The sequence below is a fragment of the Megachile rotundata genome, chromosome 10 (genome assembly GCF_050947335.1).
Source record: "Megachile rotundata isolate GNS110a chromosome 10, iyMegRotu1, whole genome shotgun sequence".
NCBI lineage: Eukaryota > Metazoa > Arthropoda > Insecta > Hymenoptera > Megachilidae > Megachile > Megachile rotundata.
Genome location: NC_134992.1, coordinates 15,011,464 through 15,030,901, shown reverse-complemented (window position 1 = coordinate 15,030,901; position 19,438 = coordinate 15,011,464). Strand labels below are relative to the sequence as shown.

The 19,438-nt window shown below is 44.2% G+C and overlaps 1 protein-coding gene and 2 long non-coding RNA genes across 32 annotated transcripts in view; 2 read left to right on the top strand and 1 right to left on the bottom strand.

Moving 5' to 3' along the window:
- Nucleotides 1-10,447, top strand: part of Rat1 (5'-3' exoribonuclease 2 Rat1) — a 28,605-nt gene extending 18,158 nt beyond the window's left edge. The window contains exons 16-17 of one of the 2 annotated variants that reach the window (XM_012283747.2): nucleotides 8,670-8,913; nucleotides 9,156-10,447. In XM_012283747.2, coding sequence (XP_012139137.1) covers nucleotides 8,670-8,913; nucleotides 9,156-9,231 — 320 coding nt within the window. In that variant the 3' untranslated portion in view covers nucleotides 9,232-10,447. The remainder of the gene's footprint in view (nucleotides 1-8,669; nucleotides 8,914-9,155) is intronic. The other variant, XM_003702634.3, reaches the window with a different exon arrangement.
- Nucleotides 1,317-14,512, bottom strand: LOC105662322 (uncharacterized). Of its 12 annotated transcripts, none has more exons than XR_013039493.1 (12): nucleotides 14,498-14,512; nucleotides 13,962-14,142; nucleotides 13,086-13,812; nucleotides 11,763-12,644; nucleotides 9,053-11,676; nucleotides 8,480-8,932; nucleotides 7,499-8,397; nucleotides 7,278-7,444; nucleotides 6,927-7,189; nucleotides 3,684-6,858; nucleotides 3,409-3,616; nucleotides 1,317-3,283 (listed from the first exon to the last, which is right to left on the bottom strand). It is a non-coding gene; the product is annotated as an uncharacterized LOC105662322 (long non-coding RNA). The 12 variants fall into 12 exon arrangements; XR_013039492.1 differs by lacking the exon at nucleotides 14,498-14,512 and adding an exon at nucleotides 14,350-14,463; XR_013039498.1 differs by lacking the exon at nucleotides 14,498-14,512 and having other exon boundaries at nucleotides 11,763-11,999; nucleotides 12,073-12,644; nucleotides 13,962-14,124.
- Nucleotides 14,466-19,438, top strand: part of LOC105662330 (uncharacterized) — a 43,000-nt gene continuing 38,027 nt past the window's right edge. For 8 of the 18 annotated variants that reach the window (XR_013039475.1, XR_013039473.1, XR_013039476.1 and 5 more), the window contains exons 1-6: nucleotides 14,612-15,935; nucleotides 16,000-16,146; nucleotides 16,244-16,344; nucleotides 16,470-17,742; nucleotides 17,841-18,818; nucleotides 18,895-19,098. This is a non-coding gene — a long non-coding RNA (uncharacterized LOC105662330). The other 10 variants (XR_013039482.1, XR_013039481.1, XR_013039474.1 and 7 more) reach the window with 10 other exon arrangements.

The following is a 19,438-nucleotide window of genomic DNA, read 5'->3' as shown; positions in this document are numbered from 1 at the left end:
AGAAGCCGGTACAAATTAGGGGCGGATGTCGTATTGTTTCGGAACAATGTCAGAAGGATTAGCCGTCCGTACACACCGGAGAACGTCCACGTAAAAACCTCTGCCTCGGTCCACGATTTATCCAACGGAATCTGCGATATATTGAAGTCATCTTTGTTGTTTAATTTGTATGCCTGTTTAATCTGCTAAATTTAACGTTATTATAAAGTGTATGTTAGAAGGTGGTAATTAACGCGATAAAAGAAGACTCAGCTGTTTCCTCCGACACGAGTTCGTACGTTTGTCTGGTAGATCGAGCATAGGAAAAAGTGGAAAGACGCAGGAAGAAAAGGGAATAAGAGGCCGAGAACGAGGGATTACGAGGAGTGGTTAAGGGAGCAGGAAAGAGAAGAAGGAAAAGAGAGAGAGAGCATAATCAAAGAGCTTCGAAAAATCAGGATGCACTTAGAAGCACGTACTCGGCCTATAGAGAGGCATTCAGTTATACTGGTGAGTTTGGAGTCAAAGCAAGGACCCTTGCCTCAGCCGGCGCATTACCTCTGGCTGCTCTCGCTGTCGTCTATGCCCCACGTTTATATCCACCGCTACCTTTTCCTCGGTAACCACGATGCTGCATGTATTTACGATCACCCGGTAACGATCAGCTGGGTCTTTACGGTCCAGCATCAACGCGATTATTGCGAGTAGACTCCACATTCCTCTATTGTTCTCGAACTTCATTTTCGAGACATTTTCATCTGTCAATTTTCATTCATAGCTGTTGTGAATGGCACATGAACAAGTGGACACTAAGGTTCTAATCAATTTGACAAGTTGAAAATAAGAGAATTTCAAATTTCTGGACTACAAAGTTGTATCTGCTAATATTATAAAATGTGGAGTTTGTGCGAAAATTAGATATGCCGGCGATGGCACAGCACAGTCTACCTCTTGGAAAGACAAGGGGGCCGAGATCAGCGATTCCGTCGTCGTTATCGACGATGAATAATTAATGCCGTTAATGAATTAAAGATCACCGGAGGTTAAAGAAAGCCAGCTCGGCAAGGCTGGCTCGTTAAATATTGGCTGCATCTTGCCTCGCATCATCGGTGTATCGATTTTGTCGCAGACTCTCCGAGTTTCTGACTCGGAGGACGAACATAATTTCGAAACCGCCAACTCATCGATAGAACGTTTTACTTTGTGCAAACTATCGGGTCGAGACTGTTATAATTCGATATAAGTATGTACAGAAATAAAATAAAATTATTTCTTATACATAAGTCTGCATATATTTCTCTTTATGAACATATTTTACCAATAAGTATAATAAATAGATAATCAAGAAATCTACGTTTCCTAATATCAAAAATTATTCAAAGAAAAAAAGATGTTCTCTGACGGGATTCGAACTCGCGACAATAAGTTTGAAGTCTCGTACGTTGCCAACTGCACCATGGTCACTATCGAACGAAGAGTCTCGCTTCTCGCACGTATCTATACAGGTCTTTGACACCTATTTTATTCCGTAATTAGCCGCACATTTGCCGCTATAATTTCAGTTACATTTAGCGCGCACATGAACCTATCATTCAGGCCAAGTTTCATCGGCGAGGACCACATTCGAGGCTCTCCTCGCGAGAGAGGTTAAAGCGGGTGGCAAAGGCGTCAGATAAGGCACCATCGTTGATTGGATCACCGCGAGAAATCGATACCTCGAACCCCTCTCGCCTCCTCCACGCGCTTCTCCTTCCTCGTTTTCTACAGGCTCTGTCTTCGTCGTTCTTCGAGGGGTACGCGTCTCTCCTCCTCCATCTCGGTGTTCCTCCTCCTGGCCGCCGCCGCCGTGGCTGCCTCCAATTTCCCCGTGACGGGCTCCTGGAGGATTCTCGAGTGCCCTCTCATCGCCCTCTGGGCCATCCGACCGAACTCTGTCCAGCAGTCTCCATGCCAACACCCGCTCGATAAATTTATTGGTCGCCTCTGACACGAGTGCTTCTGCATACTTCTTTCTTCGTCTCTCTCGCGTTACGCGTCTTATACCGCTTCGTCTCTTCTCTGTCTCGTGGACGATATTTCTTGGACGATGCTCCATGCGGGACCTCGCCAAATGTCACGCGACCCTTGCAGTTTCGGTTACTCCACGCTCGATTCTTCGAGGATGCTTCTCCGTCGCTCGAACGGTCGCTGCATTCCTTCCTAATAATTCTGACTCCGAGTAAAGCTTGTTTCAAACTTTATCGCGATTAAAAGTTCTGACAATTCGTACAATGGTCGCTCTTTCACAAATCGTAAACCAGTTTTCGAAAGTTCCTCCCGCTGGACAACTTTGCGCGCAAAGGAATCTTACAATGCAATCGCAGAAAGTCATTAATCATCGAGCAACGACGGTGGTCCGAGCTGTCGTTCTATAGGGGGTTCGCAATTAAACGCCTAGCGAATTACGGGGGAGCAGTGGCACGCAGTCCATGCGGGGCTACTTGGGCCCCGGTATTGGATCCCGTCGTTGGATGGGGCTCGAATCAATCCGGCTCCCCTTTGCGAAATTGTAAATAAATTAGGAGCTGCGCGATCGCGAGAGTCAACACGTTACTCGCGCGCGACCGACCAACCCACACTTTCCTGTTTGGTGCACGTGTGCGTGTCATGGCGCCACACACGCGTTCGTTCTTCCCGCGGCGCGCATGCGCGGACGAACGAGCCCGAACAGCCCGGTGGGCGTGCGTCTAACGGGTTGAACGAGGACAGGGCGAGATACGGGGGTGAGTCGGTGGAGGGCCTGGAAAGAGAAAGAGTCGAGGGCACGGGAGGAGCACACAGACGAGGGACCAACACATCGGTGTCGCGTTTATTAACGCACGTTGCACGGTGGGGTTTGCTGGCACAGCATCGGCTGTGCGGCAACCAGCCAGGCAGGGTCAAGTGTTTCTCTCCGTCCTCCTTCGATCTTCGCCCTTTACCGTTCTCCTTCTCTCTCATCTGCCTCTTCGTCCCTCCTCCGTACACCCTGTCCTACCTTCTTGCCTGCCTACCCCCGCGTGCGTCCCTCTTGCCACCCGCCTCTTCCCTCGATTCTCTCTGCACACCACCCCCCTCCGGTTGCTTCGACCAAGCTGAAATACCCGGAGAACGAAACGACGCTCGCGGTCACGCTTTTACTTGACGTATGCGTTTTATTCCGCTCGCGATTGTTAATCCGGAACCATAGATTGATTTTTCTGTCGCAACTATGATACGATTCGGTGGATCTTGATAGCTCCCTTAGAATTGACATTTGCTCCGAGTTTCGGGGAAGTTCGAGGACCTGAAAATTTGAAAGTTTATAAACTTTTGATACTAGATACATGAAGTAACCTACTATGCGAAGAGAACTAGTTTATATCGTAGAGGCACTATCTTGGTCCCTAATTATGTCAGTGCTGATCTTACCAAAGCCGATAGGTGTTAAGTGACTAAGGCCACCGACTACTTTTAGTAATCTGCGCATGTTCCATAATGTACTTCGTATCTGAACATAAATTTCGATAACAGTCACCGTCAGAACCATAGAAGCACCTGTAAACGCCTGGAGCGGTAAATTCCAATAACGATCTCCCGATACAGCATCCTGTAAATCTTAAATCTCGTTGCATCGACGCTAAAAATGTAAAAAATTTCTGAATCTCACTGTTACGCATAATTTGTAAGAACTTTGAAATACTTACGGTTGTAAAGAATGCATGTGGTTTCTCTTATTATGTACCACTCTTTCATCGTGCGATCGAAGATGTTCTCTGTGACCGATCTCCATGCCTTCTCTCCGGCTGCGAACGTTAGAAACGGTCGCCCATGAATACCGGCTAACCCTAATCGATGAAAAAAGCATTAGCGAGCGATATCAACGCGCCGTTGGCCTCGTCGTTATAACACCGACCAAGGTTTGCATTTTCTTGTCGAGGGAACGAGCGAGAACGCAGGAAACGGAGAAACGGGGGCGCGACCGAGGGAGAAAGAAAGTAAAAGTCGTCGGTGGGGTAAACGTGTCTCGTCTCTCGTTTCGTTTCGTTTCGTTTCGCGGAGGTAGGAGGCTCGTCGAGGCGCTAGAAGGACCGGCTTCGAGGGCCTCCATTACCGTCGACTGAAAAGAGGAACAGGAAAACGCTCGGTGGTAGAAAGAGAAAGAGAAACGGGGAGGAAGGGATGGTTAGAGGAGGAGAGATCTTGAGCTGCACCCGGCTCGTTTCTTCTTCTGCAGTGCGCAAAGGCGAGAATGAACGGTGGTAGGCCGGCAAAGGGTAAGAAGAAGAAGAAGAAGTAAAGGAGGAAGCTGAAGTCGAAACGCGAGGAACCGGCGCAAAGAGAGGAAGTCGAGGAGGAGAGGAGGGCCGTGTAGAAGCGGCGGAGGAATTACCGGTTCGTTGGCTAACTGGCTTCATAGAAGAAAAACCTCTTTATATCTCGCGCACGCACGTAAGCTCATAGCACGGGGCTGAAAAACGCGCCTTTAAACCTCGAGTTTCATCGAATACACCCCGTGTACGAGTGGTGCGCGGAACAAAGCCACCGGAAATCGCCCGAGTGGTACTCCGGCTTGCTAGGCGCCATCTTGTACAGGCCTTCAGCCACGATGGGGAACGTACGTTGCTGCCGCCGCCGCCGCTGCTGCTGCTCATTGTTTTCTTCTTGTCATCAGGTAGTTGCCGTCCACGTTTCGACGGAGCACAACCCCTTTTTCTTGTTTTGCTCTTGCGAGAAATGTCTCGAGACATGCAAGTTTTAAATCGGGGCTGACTTTGATGTCGGCACTGTTGTTTGGAGAACAGTCATGTTCTTTGCAGAATGAACGTGGAGGACTTGTGGACTTTCGATGGTTTATCTTAGGTTATTCTTCCAAATAATCATTGTTCGTAATGCGATCGTGAGATTAATTTTATGCTCCTTAGTTGGACGTATGCGTATCGCGCTCTTTGATTATATTCGAAATATAACATTAATACAATTTAAACTTTGGAGAAATTATCGTATATCTGATGCTACCAAAGTCTGAAACTTTGCTTCTTTGATTTCGTGTATTAAATTTCCAAGGCACTTTCGTCAATGGCCGCTTTGACTATTGTAAGGGAATCAACAACCTTCCCGTTAGAAAGTCAGCATCGTGGCAACCTTGATACACACTAGTTTCCCTTATCCCTTTCTTTTTTAAATATCGAAATCGCATATCCATTCTTCTTGCGCAAACATTATTCCTCTCGAGCAGTCCCTCCAGTCTTATACGCTTAGACGAGTGTAGGTAAACATTGTATAGCACGTGTAAGTAAAAGGTAAGCTAAATAAGCGTCTTCTCCTTCCTCTTTGCCCCCTCTCGTTCTCTCCTCCTTCCATTTTTTCTTCTTTCTCTCGTGCTCGGATACACGCCAGCAGGAGCGTGCACGAAGTGTCTCTTACCAGCACCGGTGCCTTTTCATTCGAGTTAGTCGGTTGGTCTCGCCTCTCGAGGAAAGCGCGGTTAAAGGGTTTCGATTTCCGTGCTGCGCCCGCCACGGGTCTTTTTCTCCCGTTCGCGGGGGAGAGAATTTATACGCGCCTCGAACTCCGCCGACCTGTGCCTCCGCCTTTAATTTTCTAATCCTTCGAACGGAAACGCTCCGACGCTCGCAGTCGACCTCCTCTCTGATTCCTCTTCCGTGAAAGTCGTCTCCCGGCTTCACAGTTTGCGACCAATTTTCCTGGAGCTTTGAACGGTTCACGGAACTTCTGGCATCATTGAAATCGCTGAAACGCAAAAATATAATGTACTTCGAATTCTTGTTAAGACATGTAATTTCATTTTTAAATAAATGGAGACTAATCAATAATGCAACAGTTTAAAGATTAAACTTTCATGATCTCCGTATAGGGATTGTTTCCAAAAAAGGATTTCGTACTCTGTAAACTGCAGACTCTCCACAGAGAAATAAATCAAAATGTCTGCTATCGAAACGCAGGCAAACTAAATATTCGCCAGTGGATATTGCTAAGCTATAAAGTGCTCCAGCCAGCAGTCAGCTGGAACTAACGATATCGATGAAACATTGATGCATTAATTTTGATGAAATTTTAAAGTTTGAATTGATACATGATAAATGTTATTCCATGGCCATTTGATATACAACAACCTGATAAAATCAGAGTTCCGTGCTGTTAAAACCGTTGAAAATGGCGATTGGTTTTTAACGGTGAACTTCGACAAAAACTTTGGCAAAACGTTTTATGACGAATGGAAAAACGACAAACGCGAAGAATAAAAATGGGGCTATAGATGGGGGTGAGGGGGGACGTCGGGTCGGACGGGAAAGTGTAATTTCAGTTTGAAACAGGAACGGGAGAGGCCGACCCACATCGAGGCTTCGAGTGTTTGTATTGCTGACGCGGCGATCCAATCCAATCCAATACCCATGGCGGATAGGCAACGCACAGCGCATATACTACCTAACGTATGAACGAATATCTCTCTCTTTCCATCATTTCCCCTCTGCCTTTCCAATACAATTTCGCGGGCTTCAGCGTCGAGCAGGCGGAGCTTTCATTTTGTAATTAATTGTCCGCCATCTTAATATTGGAAAATCATTTTTTCCAAACGACCGAAACTTTCCAATTAAATCGCTATCACCACCATATTGAATCCTTCTCCCTGAAACAGCGGATAAATGTGTCTATGCAGTACGTAAAATTGAACGCATTAAAAATGTTTAATTTCGTTTAAACGGGAACTAATGAAAATTAAATGCAACAATCATATTACACGCAGCGATAGACAAAGTAGACATTGTTGATGTAGATATTGCCATTACCGCCAAGAGGCTGCAGCGTAAATGAATCCAACACAAAAACGTATCCAGTAAAGTGGAAGAAGTTATGCTCCTATGGAAACAGTGAAATTAATACCGTAACGAGAGGTACAGCATCGGCAGAGCCGTCTAATTAAATACCTGAGCGTGGTAACGATCTTGACCCTTAGGATGGGGTTGAAGCGGTCAGCCGGGTCTGCGTGCGTGGCAGTCGGCTGCTATTATCATAAACGCAACAATAACGAGGGATGATCCGACGTGTAAACTGTTAAACCCTCCCCCTTTGGCCCTTTTTTCGGCGAGGGTGAGGATTACCGTGGGGGTCCCTCGAAGCCGTTCCAGGGTTGGAATCCACGGGGGATGTTATTGTTGCCGCAGAGAACGGGAGAAAGCCGAGCTAGCTCCTGGAATAGAGACAGGACTCTATAAACTGGTAGACGAATTCACAGGACCACCCCTTCGACCCTCGATAATATTGACGATGTTTGCCACCTTTCATTACGAGCTCGATTGAATCAGAGTGTACGATTATCATGCGTCACTGATAGTCTCCTTACACTGTCAAATCGCTGAATCTCGGGATCTCTCACTGAACTTATCCGTGTTATGTCACAGTCTCTTGATGTGCTTCGAGAATTACGTTGGGTTTTTGTGTGTTCCTGCAAAAGTAGATCATTAAGAATCGTACGGGTAACTCGGTACTACCTACTTGCCTAGTGTAAACGCGTCTTAAGGCTGACTCGTTTTAACTGGAATAAGTGGATCGATGGTCCCTTGGATGAACGCATCGGTGGCAGACAACGGGAGACGAGCGCGCGTGGAATACATGAATACGAGATTCGCGAAGTTCATTACTGTGTTTTCCGCGGATCCTCGAGGTCTCGCGAAAGGCTCGCGCCCGATCGGGGCTTTACCGCGACCGCCTCCTCCACGGTTAGCTTATAATCAATTCAATTAAAATTGATTTCCACTCGTCACGATACATCAAACAAACGGAGTCTCGTACTCGTTTCGTCGAGCGCTCTCTCCCCTCGACTACCGTAAAAAGCATGATTCGAAAGCGAGTTATAAATATTCAACGGGAGTCAAAGACGACCCGTAACGGCGAGTAGTAGTCGCAGCAGTATAGAGGGCGTAACCGTTTTGTCCTTTTGTCAGCGTCGTCATTATATCGTGTGCCTCCAATTTCTTTTTTTCTACTCGTCTCGCCGCAGTCGTGTTTGCGTGGGCGTGCGGAGCGAGGATTCGACGGCTTCCTGGGGGAAACGACGATCGTATAACGGGGCGCTGTCTTTCTCTGTTTCGCGCTGTGCGTGCCTGCCTGATTTCTCTGCGTCGTTGCACGCGCCTGCCTGCACCGGGCGCATTGCCCTTTCGAAAATCCGTTATTAGCATCGAGGCTCCATTATGACGTTTCGCGATGCTGACAAACACTTGGCCCCGCCGCTCTGTCTTCCGTTCGACGTGCCCGGGCTGCACGCGCGTTTACATATTATTCGAGGGAACACGTGACACGCGCCGCCACGCTCCGTCTTCCATTCACCTACGCTGATATTGTGCCCGGGAACACGGCCTTCTACGTTCCTTCTTTCCCCGTTGATAGACAAAGCCACTGCAATATGTAGGTACAACGATTAACGCGACTTCGTTCGCAGGTTCATCGATGGCTCAGTCTTACTCGTTTGTACAAGTACCTGGGTAAGTCCAGTCAATTGAAATTTGAGTATCTTCTTGGACACCCAATTTATATCTCCGTAATTGTATGCTTACTCGACTTAGACACAAGTAGTCGAAACCGATTTCAAAGAGTACTAGCTCTCTTAATAACTGACCCGTTTGAGTCAGTTTGTACTACATTGTTATCTTGTATATTATCTTCTATAGATGTTCAGAGTGTCACTGAATTTGTCCAGGTTATCAGAGCAGCGAATATCAGGGAGGATACGAGAGTGCCGGTTCCAGTCAAACGGCGCCTGGCCCTTGGGCGAGGGGATACGGTGTACCTCATAATTACCAGCGTTTTCCAGAATATCAGCAGAGGAATAACTACAGTGGTCAACAGTACGGAAGGAACCAGTATCAGAATCAACAGTACAGCAGCTATGGCTCGCAGCAGTACAATCAACGGGTAACTGATTCTTCAATTTCTAAAAATAATTAAATTAGAATTATATTTCGTTTGAATAATTAAAGTAGTTTCAATGATTTTTACGGAGTAGTATTAAAAACAAAACGCATAGAAGTTTTATTTTAACGTGTGATATTACCCCATGACCGTTTTCACCGAGTCAATTGAAGTAGCAGAAACTGAAGAACACCTCGAGTGCGAGGTAGATTCGATCGTTAATCACGTGTCTTCTGGTGTTCCAGAATTATTCCTCTAATTACCAAGGGAACAGCAGTGGAAGCGGCGGGAACAGAGGAGGATGGCGACGGTAGACTGTAGATGTTTCTGTGTTCACTTACGTTCGACTAATGCCATCACGAGACCTCGATTATCGGTCAAATTTCACTTCGATCTTTGTTATCTGCAATCAAAAAGAGCCAGGAAATTGTCTGATTGGGATCAGATATTTTTATTTTCATTTACATCGATACCTATTTGGTATTAGGTATTGAATCCTCGACTGATGTGCTGCTGCAACTTAGGCTTTCTTTCTATTAAAAGAAAGTGTAGGAAAAAATTGCAGCATTTAAATTAGGTACATTCATACATCTAAATATTCTTGGGTTTTGCTTCCATTTGGGTTCTTCCTACATTTTCCTCGAATCCCCCCTAAGTTCCCTCTGAGCTTTTTTAAATTTCAAGACTTCCACTTTCTCATTAACGAAGAGAGCCTACGTTGCATCAACAAAATTTCAGACTTATCTTTCGGTATTACATGATACAAGTTCAGGAAATTTCAAGCAAAGTGCACAGAGTGAGTCAATAAGAAACCTAAAGTGACGTTACATATTGGTTGTATCAAAATGCGTTTAAACAGAAGTGTAAATTTTAGAGAATTTATTCGATCGATGCAATTGACTCGCTCTGTACATTCAAGAAGTTTCCAGAACCCCAGCTCATCGGTTGAGGAACAAAGCATACAATCGTGCAATAATAAATTGATTTTCCTTTTGTTTTGCCGCGTTAGTGTGTTCTTAAAGCACTACGACAACGTTTGGACAAAGATTTATAACGGTGACACGTAGCGCGACCAGTGATGGCAATTATTATCCGCGAGCTAGCGACGTAAGGATATATCAAGTGTAATTTTATATGAATCGCATTGTAAAAGAAAAAAAAGGATTTGTATGATATTAAACGATATCGCGGAAGGTTGTTCCTCGGCTGCGACAGAACACACGCAAGAGAAGCAACGTTCGAGCGAGCACAATCTGTTAATGGGAATTTAATTGTATATTTCACGTGAACAATCGTAATCGGAGAGATCATGTTATGCGTGTTATCATTAGGATAATTTAAGTTTCAGTAGATTATCGAGATATAACTCGTTCTTTTTCTTACGAAGATTTATTCTTCTATTTTTTTTTTTAATCGTATAACTTGATGAAGCGTATTTTTCATTCGGTGTTGGTACAACAATTGATCGGTATTCTGAGTTACAATGTCGTCGTGGATGCTATTCGCCAGTTGTAATACAGAGTATTCTTTTAAACAACATCAATTGCCGTTCTTTCCCTTCAAATTTCATCATTCCTATCGCCGGTGCAACAATTGACGCTTTGCTAAAGAGACAGAATTGTAAACGCGCTGATCGCCGCTTATTTTGGTGACGTACAAATTTGCACTTCAATGAATCTCTCGAAGCTTCAAATAAAATTACGATTCTTTAGGAGTTTCGTCGAATTTAATGTGGGCAAAGTGTTAACACGTTGACTGTTGTGTTACGAATTTAACGGAATTGTTAAAAAGAAATTTGCAAACTTCAATTTGCAAAGATATTGAAGCATTAGATTTAAAAAATTGATTCTTAATATTCTTAGATATGGCTAGTTCTACAATCGACGTGATAAGCAAAGATTCACTACACAGCAATAGACATTCCTTTATCAAAATTTTATTTGTTACCGATCGATTCTTTCGCGTCAACGCCTTGTTTCTCAAACTTATTCGTACATATCGTCAGTGCACAATCAACCAAAGGCGAAACACATATATGATTTTCATTGTATTCACAGCTTATTCGCATCACATGCGAACATTTTCTTAATGTATGCACTAAAAACAAAAAAAAAATATATAATTTAGTTGGTCGCAAAATCGTGTTAGCTGAATTTTCCTATCTATCCATTAAAAACAATCAGAAGGTAAGTTCGTTATAAAACCTAGTCCCAATATTTTATTCCATTCTTTGCTGCAGTGTTAAGGTCAAGCTAAATTAGGTCAGCAACCCGTTATTTTCAGATTAGTTGTAAGAAATCTGCGACTGTAATTTTTCTTAGTCCTTCTCCTCGAGTACCTTTGACTTGATCCACGCAAACAGCTGAACTTAGCTAATAGCGTAAATGAATAACGCGTCGCTGCTGGTTAGAAGAATGGCAAAAATGTTTGGTAAGCTGGGAACCGTAGTCATCAGGAATGGCGTGGCATGGTATCACAGTTGAAACCAGGCGGTCCGGGTACATCTGGTACCGGTCTACCAGAGCAGGCGAGCATTGAACCAGTGAGTACCACTCGAGAAAACAATAGCGAGCAACGCTCTTGTTCTCTCTCTCCTTTCCTCTCTTTTTCTTCCCTCTCCTCTCTTTGGCTCCTCTATCGTCACCCTGAAATCGGGAACCCATATTGTAGAACCGTTTCAACGGTAGACGCTTTTTGGCTCAGGAAACTTTGTCCACCGATTCGATCTTGGCTATGATATACTCATACCAACTCCTTGACCTACAACTTTGTTGAATATAATGTTCTTTATAAATACTAACGTTTCGCGTTTTTATATGTGCTGTGAACTCTACTTTTTGTTATAAACTCACCTCTTTAATGATACACGATCAAGTAGAGGTATTATATGGCTTATTTAATTCGCATTGCCCGCATAAAATTATCCGGCCTTTCGTCCAGCGACACAAGCCGATACTTCCGATAGCCCGCATGGGTAACAGTAAACAACCCTTTCGTTCCATTGGTACAGCTTCCCATACTGTTTCTGTGCTCCCATTACGTGTTCATCTGCTGTTCTAACTTTTATACTCGAGCGAAATTCTATAAACCTTCGATGCAATGGCATTAATTAATTAATACTGGTGACATAGTTGTTTCTTAGACCGTTCAGAAAAGATGTACCATTTTCGTTTATCATATTTGTTATATTTATCAGTTTTATGCGGTGACTCTAAGATTTATTGTCATCGTCTTAAAAGAGGAAGTTATTGTGCGGTATTTTTCGTTGAAGATTACTGTTTGAAGAATTTCACGAAGGATGCAACTGGAGCGTGGTTATTGCGACTACACACGATTATGGATCATCGAGTGCGTCGTGCGTGCCGTGCATACTCCTCTATCCGAAGTGCTCCTTTCTGTGAAGCATGCGGCGTTATCTCGGCTTCCTTGTTGTCCCTTTGATGAAATAAAGCACTATCCGCGCTGAGATCTACCCCACGTTAGTAGTTGCGGTCCCGCTCAGTATATACGTGAATACTTTCTCTCTCGTCTTCTCTCTCTGTCTCTCTCTCTCTTTATTCTCGAGTTCTCTCGACGGTACAGGACACAATGCGGCCCTTACATCTTCATCGAGTACGAGTCGTCGCTTGCGTGTAATGCGTTCACTCTGGATTCCATACGGGTACGCGCCTCGACCATTTCCGACCAACTGAATTTGGTCAGACAGCGCTCGTGTGCAGTTCTTATAAGTTTCGCTGAAACATTGAAGAGAAGAAATCAAAAAACCAAGTTGCAACCTTGCATGATCATAAAAATGTAGTTTGCATATCCCGCCTTTTTTAAAATTTATCGTTCTGTAATACTTAACACGTTCCGTGCCAAGCCAATTTTGCCTGACTTGTCGTTCAGGCCATTTGATATTTTGACTAAAGATTAATATATTATCATACAATATTTCATTACATCCTCAATACATAAGTAATTCTTTTTTTCTTTTGTTCTATACTGCATCTTGTATAATACTTCATTTTTTAGGTAGAAATATAATTTACAGAATTATATTTGTAATAAAATATATGTTTTCAACGCATTGAATAAATATGACTGCGTGTACCACCGGTGGTACACGTGGCCTGACGATCAAGTTTACCGTGTACCACCGGTGGTACACGTGGCACGGAACGTGTTAACCTAACCTATCAGTTTTTAATGCATTTAACATTTCATTAGAATTTTCTGCAATCTCCAAATTCCACTGTATGATCCTTCAAACCGTCACGCGATGTTCCATCACTTTTTTTCATTTATAATCCTAGTATTACGTTTCTCTGTTCTTTTTGCGTGATACCGGAATAGTAAAATTTGTCTTTTTTACAAAATACCAAGCATCACGCTGCTCTGGCAAAGCCGCTGTAAACCGCATTTGTGTCGGCGGGCGTGGATTCCAATGGTACGCACGCTCTCGTGCGATCTACGTGGCTAAAAAAAGAGAAAGAGAGACGGGCGAATGAGAGAGAAAAAGAAAGGGTCGAAAACAGAGAAAGAAGAAACTTTGGTACACGTAACTGGAGGCAGTCCGTTGGGTGGTTGAATCGTGGAGTGGAAGGCAGTGAGAGCCCTTGTACGCCTATGGAGAAGAAGGTCCAGGTGCGCCCTCACCTCACACGACTCTGCTCCACAGCACATCCGAGTTCTCTTCTCCCTTCGTTCTCTCCCTTCTTTCTTCGTCTTTCTTCCTTTTTCTCTTTGCTTCTTCCCTCTTGTTCTTCCTCTTTCCTTTCCCGTAGCCCGTACACTTACGCACTCGCGATGTAGACCACGCATTGCTCGGCAACGTGAAAACGCAGCAATCCGTGTTAATGTACGTGACACACGTTGACGGATCGTAGGTATGTGCGTTTGTACGTACATGGGTGCAGGCACCTAAAGGTAAAGAATAGGGATTAAAGTACCGGCGTGCAAAATGGATGGCGGATGTAAATGCTAAGTAGCCAAGTGTACGCGACTCTGTCTCTTTCTCTCTGTCTTTCTATTTCATCGTCTCGTCTCTTGCTTTATCACACGCGATTTACCTTGATTCATCCTTCTCTGTACTGATAACGTTCCCTGCGTTTGATAAGTGTCCTATGGTTGATTATACGGCGCCGTCCGAACCACGCGGAAAAATCAAAGGGTTGTGGACAAACTGCGGTTAAACGTGCTTATAGATCGTTTCATACACTGTTCCTCGATAGTTGAATACACGGCAAATCCCTAATCGAATAATGAAGCACACTGATCAATATTTACTTAACCGTGTTTTAATCATATCCAGTTATTCATATGTATGACTTTTATCTATTTCTATTGTACTATCATGCTATTATCGATTATCGATCAACGATATATATAATGTTGAAAGTAATCAAGTTAGAATACAATGCGTAATTTTATTATGTAGATATATTTAGCTTTGTTAACCTTTTTACTAAATCGATTAGGTTAGATTGCATTACGAGAGTAAATCGAATCGTTTACATCGATGTGTATCGATATCGATTCAATTACTAGCCGCAGTGCCATCTTTGATTTACCATAGGAAACAGAATTTTTGTATGACGGCAATTACGTGAAAACGGTTGATCAACCATGGTATGATAATTATCTCTAATTAACGCTGGCATCCGGGACGCAGATTATCTGAAGAATCGTCGACGACGAAAATTCTATAAGGTAACGTGATCGTGCTTCGGAGAAACCGTGGGTGGTCGGTTTTCGTGATAGGTCGCGGGAAGGTAAGCTCTTTGCTTGACGTGCACCTCGTTACCGCGTCGGTGGAGACAGGCTCAGACACCGGGATGACGCAGCACCGGCTCCTGGTTACCTCTAGCCATTGTTCTCCCCGCATTTCTTCTCAGCTCGTGCTCAAGTGCTCGATCGCTACCCTCCCTCGAAGCCCGGATCCCTCAGCGTGCTTTTAGCCCTGTGTCGCGTACACGTCTTTCGTGTCTAAACGGGGTCGTAATTTTACTTGGTGTACGCATCGCTAAAAATATCGTATCATTGTTTTGACAAAAGTTGTTTAAATTATTTTATATATTTTAATAAAAATATCGATATCAAAAAGTGGTTGCAATTCAAAGCGAACGTATTACGGATTTGAATCTTGAGGAGAGGTAACGGGTGTAACGGTCGCAAAGAGATCGAACATAAGATGCAGAGATTCGATAATGGAGTGAGCAGTCGGATAGCAAAAAGGAAAAAGGTGACGAGATGAGACCCCCCGCAAGGTTTCCCGCGCGGGGCACCCGCCTGTCGATAATGTCTCATACCAGTTACCGACAAGGGCTCCACCTGCGTTGCTCTTCGATTCCGTGGTTGACCCCCCGTGCGAATCTGGCCCCCTACTTGAGCCACGTCGACTCCTTGACTTCGGTTGTCCAGTCTCGCGGAAATAACGATACGCTCGCACGGAAAAAAGACCTACGAATGCCACCGGTACGTCGTCACCCTGTCGTGGGGTGCAACGACGAGCATAACCGAGCGCGTCGCCCCTGGTGGCCTCGCCGTGTGTGGGAACCTTCGATTTCGCGATTTTCCTTCGTCGTTCGAACATAACCTCTCGAGAGTTCACCGAATAGCCGGTAGGCATATGCGTCTCTATCGCGTACCGAAAGTACGCGGGCATAATTTTTACAAAAGCTCTGCCCGTGCACCCTGTGTCTACCTTCTGCTCGATAAACAATATACCATCGTGTACGCGCCAACGGGCCGACGAGTGGCCTCCCGGTACAATACCATCTTATGACATTTTCGAGTTCGACCGTTGTTGTCGAGTGCTTAAGTGCTCGTTATACACGCCGCGTCAAGCTTTTGTGTCGCAGCAACTGTTTTTCAGGCGTCGGTTAAGTGTGTCCGGGACCTGGTCGCGAACCTTTGTTCTCCGCACGCGAAATCGAGAATTAATAACGGACTCGCCAATGTGCCTCGCGGCGCGCATTATTAGAACACGTTATTTCGTCAACTGATCTGACATGTAACGAATCTGATGTGTAACGAATATTGAGGTAGGTGGACAGAATTGTGGTTAACTTTAGTCTAATTTACATAACCTATTATTACTTTCAATAGGAACCTATAATTAATCGATTTGAAATTGAGCAATGACAGCACATTTTGTCAAGAAGTCCGAGTAGTTCTGTGAGGAGAATAAAGTTATAACAAAGATGGCGGAAGGTCATGAAAGAAAATGGAGCACAGAAGAATAAGAAGAAAATGGTATTTATTTGACGAGTTTAATTTTTTCTTCTAAGATACTCAAGAGTAGGGCTTTGTAATAGAAGAATTTTAAAACTAAGGTATTTTGAAATTTTAGGACTTTGGAAATCATGAATCTTTTGAACTTTGTATCTTTAATATCTTGAGACTTTAAGATCTGGAAATTATGGAAGCTTTTGGCAAGTCATTCAGTTTGAAGTGAGTGAGTAAATAAAAATTATTAGTTACAGTGAATACATATTCAGAAATAACATTTCAGTAGATTTAAAATATTCTTTGTACCAAACACAGCTTAACCACACTCATATGAATTTATTCACCAGATGTGTTCTAAGGTATTCATGAAAAAAATGCTTCCACTGTACCCATGACCTCTAAATAACAAGCGATACAAACTTCATCAACGACATCGTCGACAACCAATTTTCACTGGTAACTTTTTTAACGAATAAATCTAAGAGCCCGGTTAGAGAGCGTGAAGAAAAAAAGTCTCGGTCAGTAGGTGGAAAGCTGGTGGTGCCACGAAGAAGCATTTTCCATCGTCTTCGAGCGATTTACTTCTGGAGGTCAAGCTCGCCCACGCAACCGTCTCCGTTTCAGGGGCGTATCCATGGGGCGGGTTCTCGAAGCGGTAGGGTCTAACAGGGGCGGAGCCGTTTCCCCACCGTTCGCAACGCGCGATTTTTGCTGCCAGACTGGAACTCATACGCGTACCTCGCTGTATGTGTATACGCGTGTCGCTCGTTCTCTTCTCGTGTGAGTAGCGCCGTGACGTGCGCTCGGACACGGGTCACAGACAGTAGACTTTGCCGGGTTTTCTTCGGCCGATCGGTGGTTAAACGATTTCTTATGCCGGGACATTGAACGGTGCCGTTGTCAAGAATCGAACAAAACCGTGCGTCGACGCTATTTTTTCTTCTCTCACGACCAAGTGCGCTTCATTAGCGATGAAGAACTTACGCAAAGAGCAAAGTCTGACCAGTGACGGCGACGTTTAACGAACCCGTCGGTCGCCCGGTGTTCTTCTGTCTTCGTCACTATGACATCAAGATGACAGGATTCTTGGATTATCCGCGTGCTGTAATTTTATGCTAGGACGACCGTCTTGAAAATAATTTCGTTTCCCTTGGTTACTCGAGTTGGTCGCTACGTGCTTCATAGTTTTTAATATTCTTATTGCATGAAAATAACCCTTTTTTAGATTATGTCATTGTTGAAGATTGTCTTAAGTGTAACTGGAATACTTAACGTGGTATCAAAACATACTTATTGCAAAAGCTTCTTTAGTAAATTCAGTTCTAGCTGTGTTTCGTTACACATTACATAGAAGTGATTATGTTTCAGAGACCGTAAGATGAAATCTGAAGATAAAGGAATGAAATGGATATGCTAATAAAGGATTATAACAGATTGCAGAAATGTAGCCTTAGGAAAGGGATAAGTTTTGCATCAATACTTCTTTGTACGCTATAATATCATTAAAGTTCTATATTATAACTGAGTTGTACAACTTTTCTGTTGTAACTTTTGAACTTGACCGTCGCAAAGTAACCACCTTGGTTACTTAAAGTTTGGTGATTAAATCTACTAACGGAGGTAAAAAGCTGACCAATGCTAGAAGAAATAATCTCTTCACCGTTGGATCCGATCCGCAATTAGAATTTAATAAAGTATCTATGAAAAATCAATTTCAGGTGAGGTAAGCACATAGGTATCTTACATACGTCGAACAAGGGAATATCGCAAATTCCCTGACGGCACAAATGGCAAAGGCATTCTGGCGTAGCAATTACCAGCAGGGCGAGGGAGTCAAGTAGCAATATCTGGACCCGTTATCCAGTTCGGTTATCCCGACTGGAATGCTTTGTGTCGCCGGCAATCTGCATTTCTACCTGTTTGAATGAAAGTCTATGAAATACGCGGCATGATTCCAAATGAAATCGACTCTTTGTCCCCTGGCCGGAAATTTCCAATTCAATAACGTGGGTGGAGGATGAGGGAGGTGTAGTTGCAGAAATGACTGATTGACTGATACGAATTGGATGGCATCTTGTGAAACGCGAAAAGCTGCACAAGTTTTTCGCTTTTCACGAGGTCATCGTTACAAAAGAGCGAAATTCCTGTTAAATGCTCCTTTGTTGGAAGAAACGTGGTTTTTGGAGGAAGGATGGTGACCTATAATTATCGGTTCTCTTAAACATATTGTATCGTGTGAGACTGAAATTCCCTTCTCTGCTAACGAATTAAAAAATTATATCATCTTTGTCCCCTGTTCCGATTCATTTAACGTAGACATTGATTCATGTTGTTTGCCTTTAGAAACTTCCTTCGACACGAACGCAAACCTATGAATGACGAATGCGAAGTGCTTGCCGGTAACCCTTTGCAATGCATTAGGATCTAGCAGCCGTGAAGGGAGGAGCCGGAGGAAGACGACATTAGCATCCTGGCTAAGGACACCCTTGCTTCGCTTTCGCGTCTTAGATCGAAACAGCCCCATGTTTTCGTCGGGCTGGTATTCATGAACGGGGTTCCGACGCGGGGCGTTCGATTTCCTTCTCCTTCATGAATTTACAATCGCGAAAACGAAATCTTGCGCGTGCCGAACTAAGGGACAACGATACAAAAATATGACGACCTCCAAATTAATTCCTTGAACATTACAACCTAAAGTAAGTGACCCACAATAATCTAAACAGGTCAAACTGAATGCCCTTTCCTAATCCATGTTTCCCCGATATCAATCAGCAGAAAAGCGGTGGATAATCGTATCAAACGAACGGCAACAAATACTGCATCCGGGCTAATAAGGGCGTGAGTCGCGGTAGGGAAACGAGAGAAATAAAGAGAAGATGGACCGGTGGACGAGGATGAGGGGAGGCGAATGGAAGCTGGAGCCACGTGCTGCTGTCACTGCCACAGATTATATTATATAGGAATGGCAGCGAATAGGTGTAGATATAAGCGTCGAGCGGCAGTTAATAAATATGATAATGGCGGGCGAAGCGAGAGAAAGAGAGGGGTGTGTGGGGTGCGATATGGGATACCACTGTATAAGAGTGACCACCAGAAGCGGTGGCCTGTCACCATCAGGACCTCTCGTATGTCATGCGACGAACACACTGATACATACACGTACACCCGTACGTTCGTGTGGACACACGACACGCGCGCGTCAACACCGAGCGTGAAACACGTGCGACTTTTTCTTCCTTACTTTCCCTCTGACGCGCCATCACTGCTGGCGTGGTTTGAATTCAAATTTTTGGATCAACATAGGGTATCGTGTCGT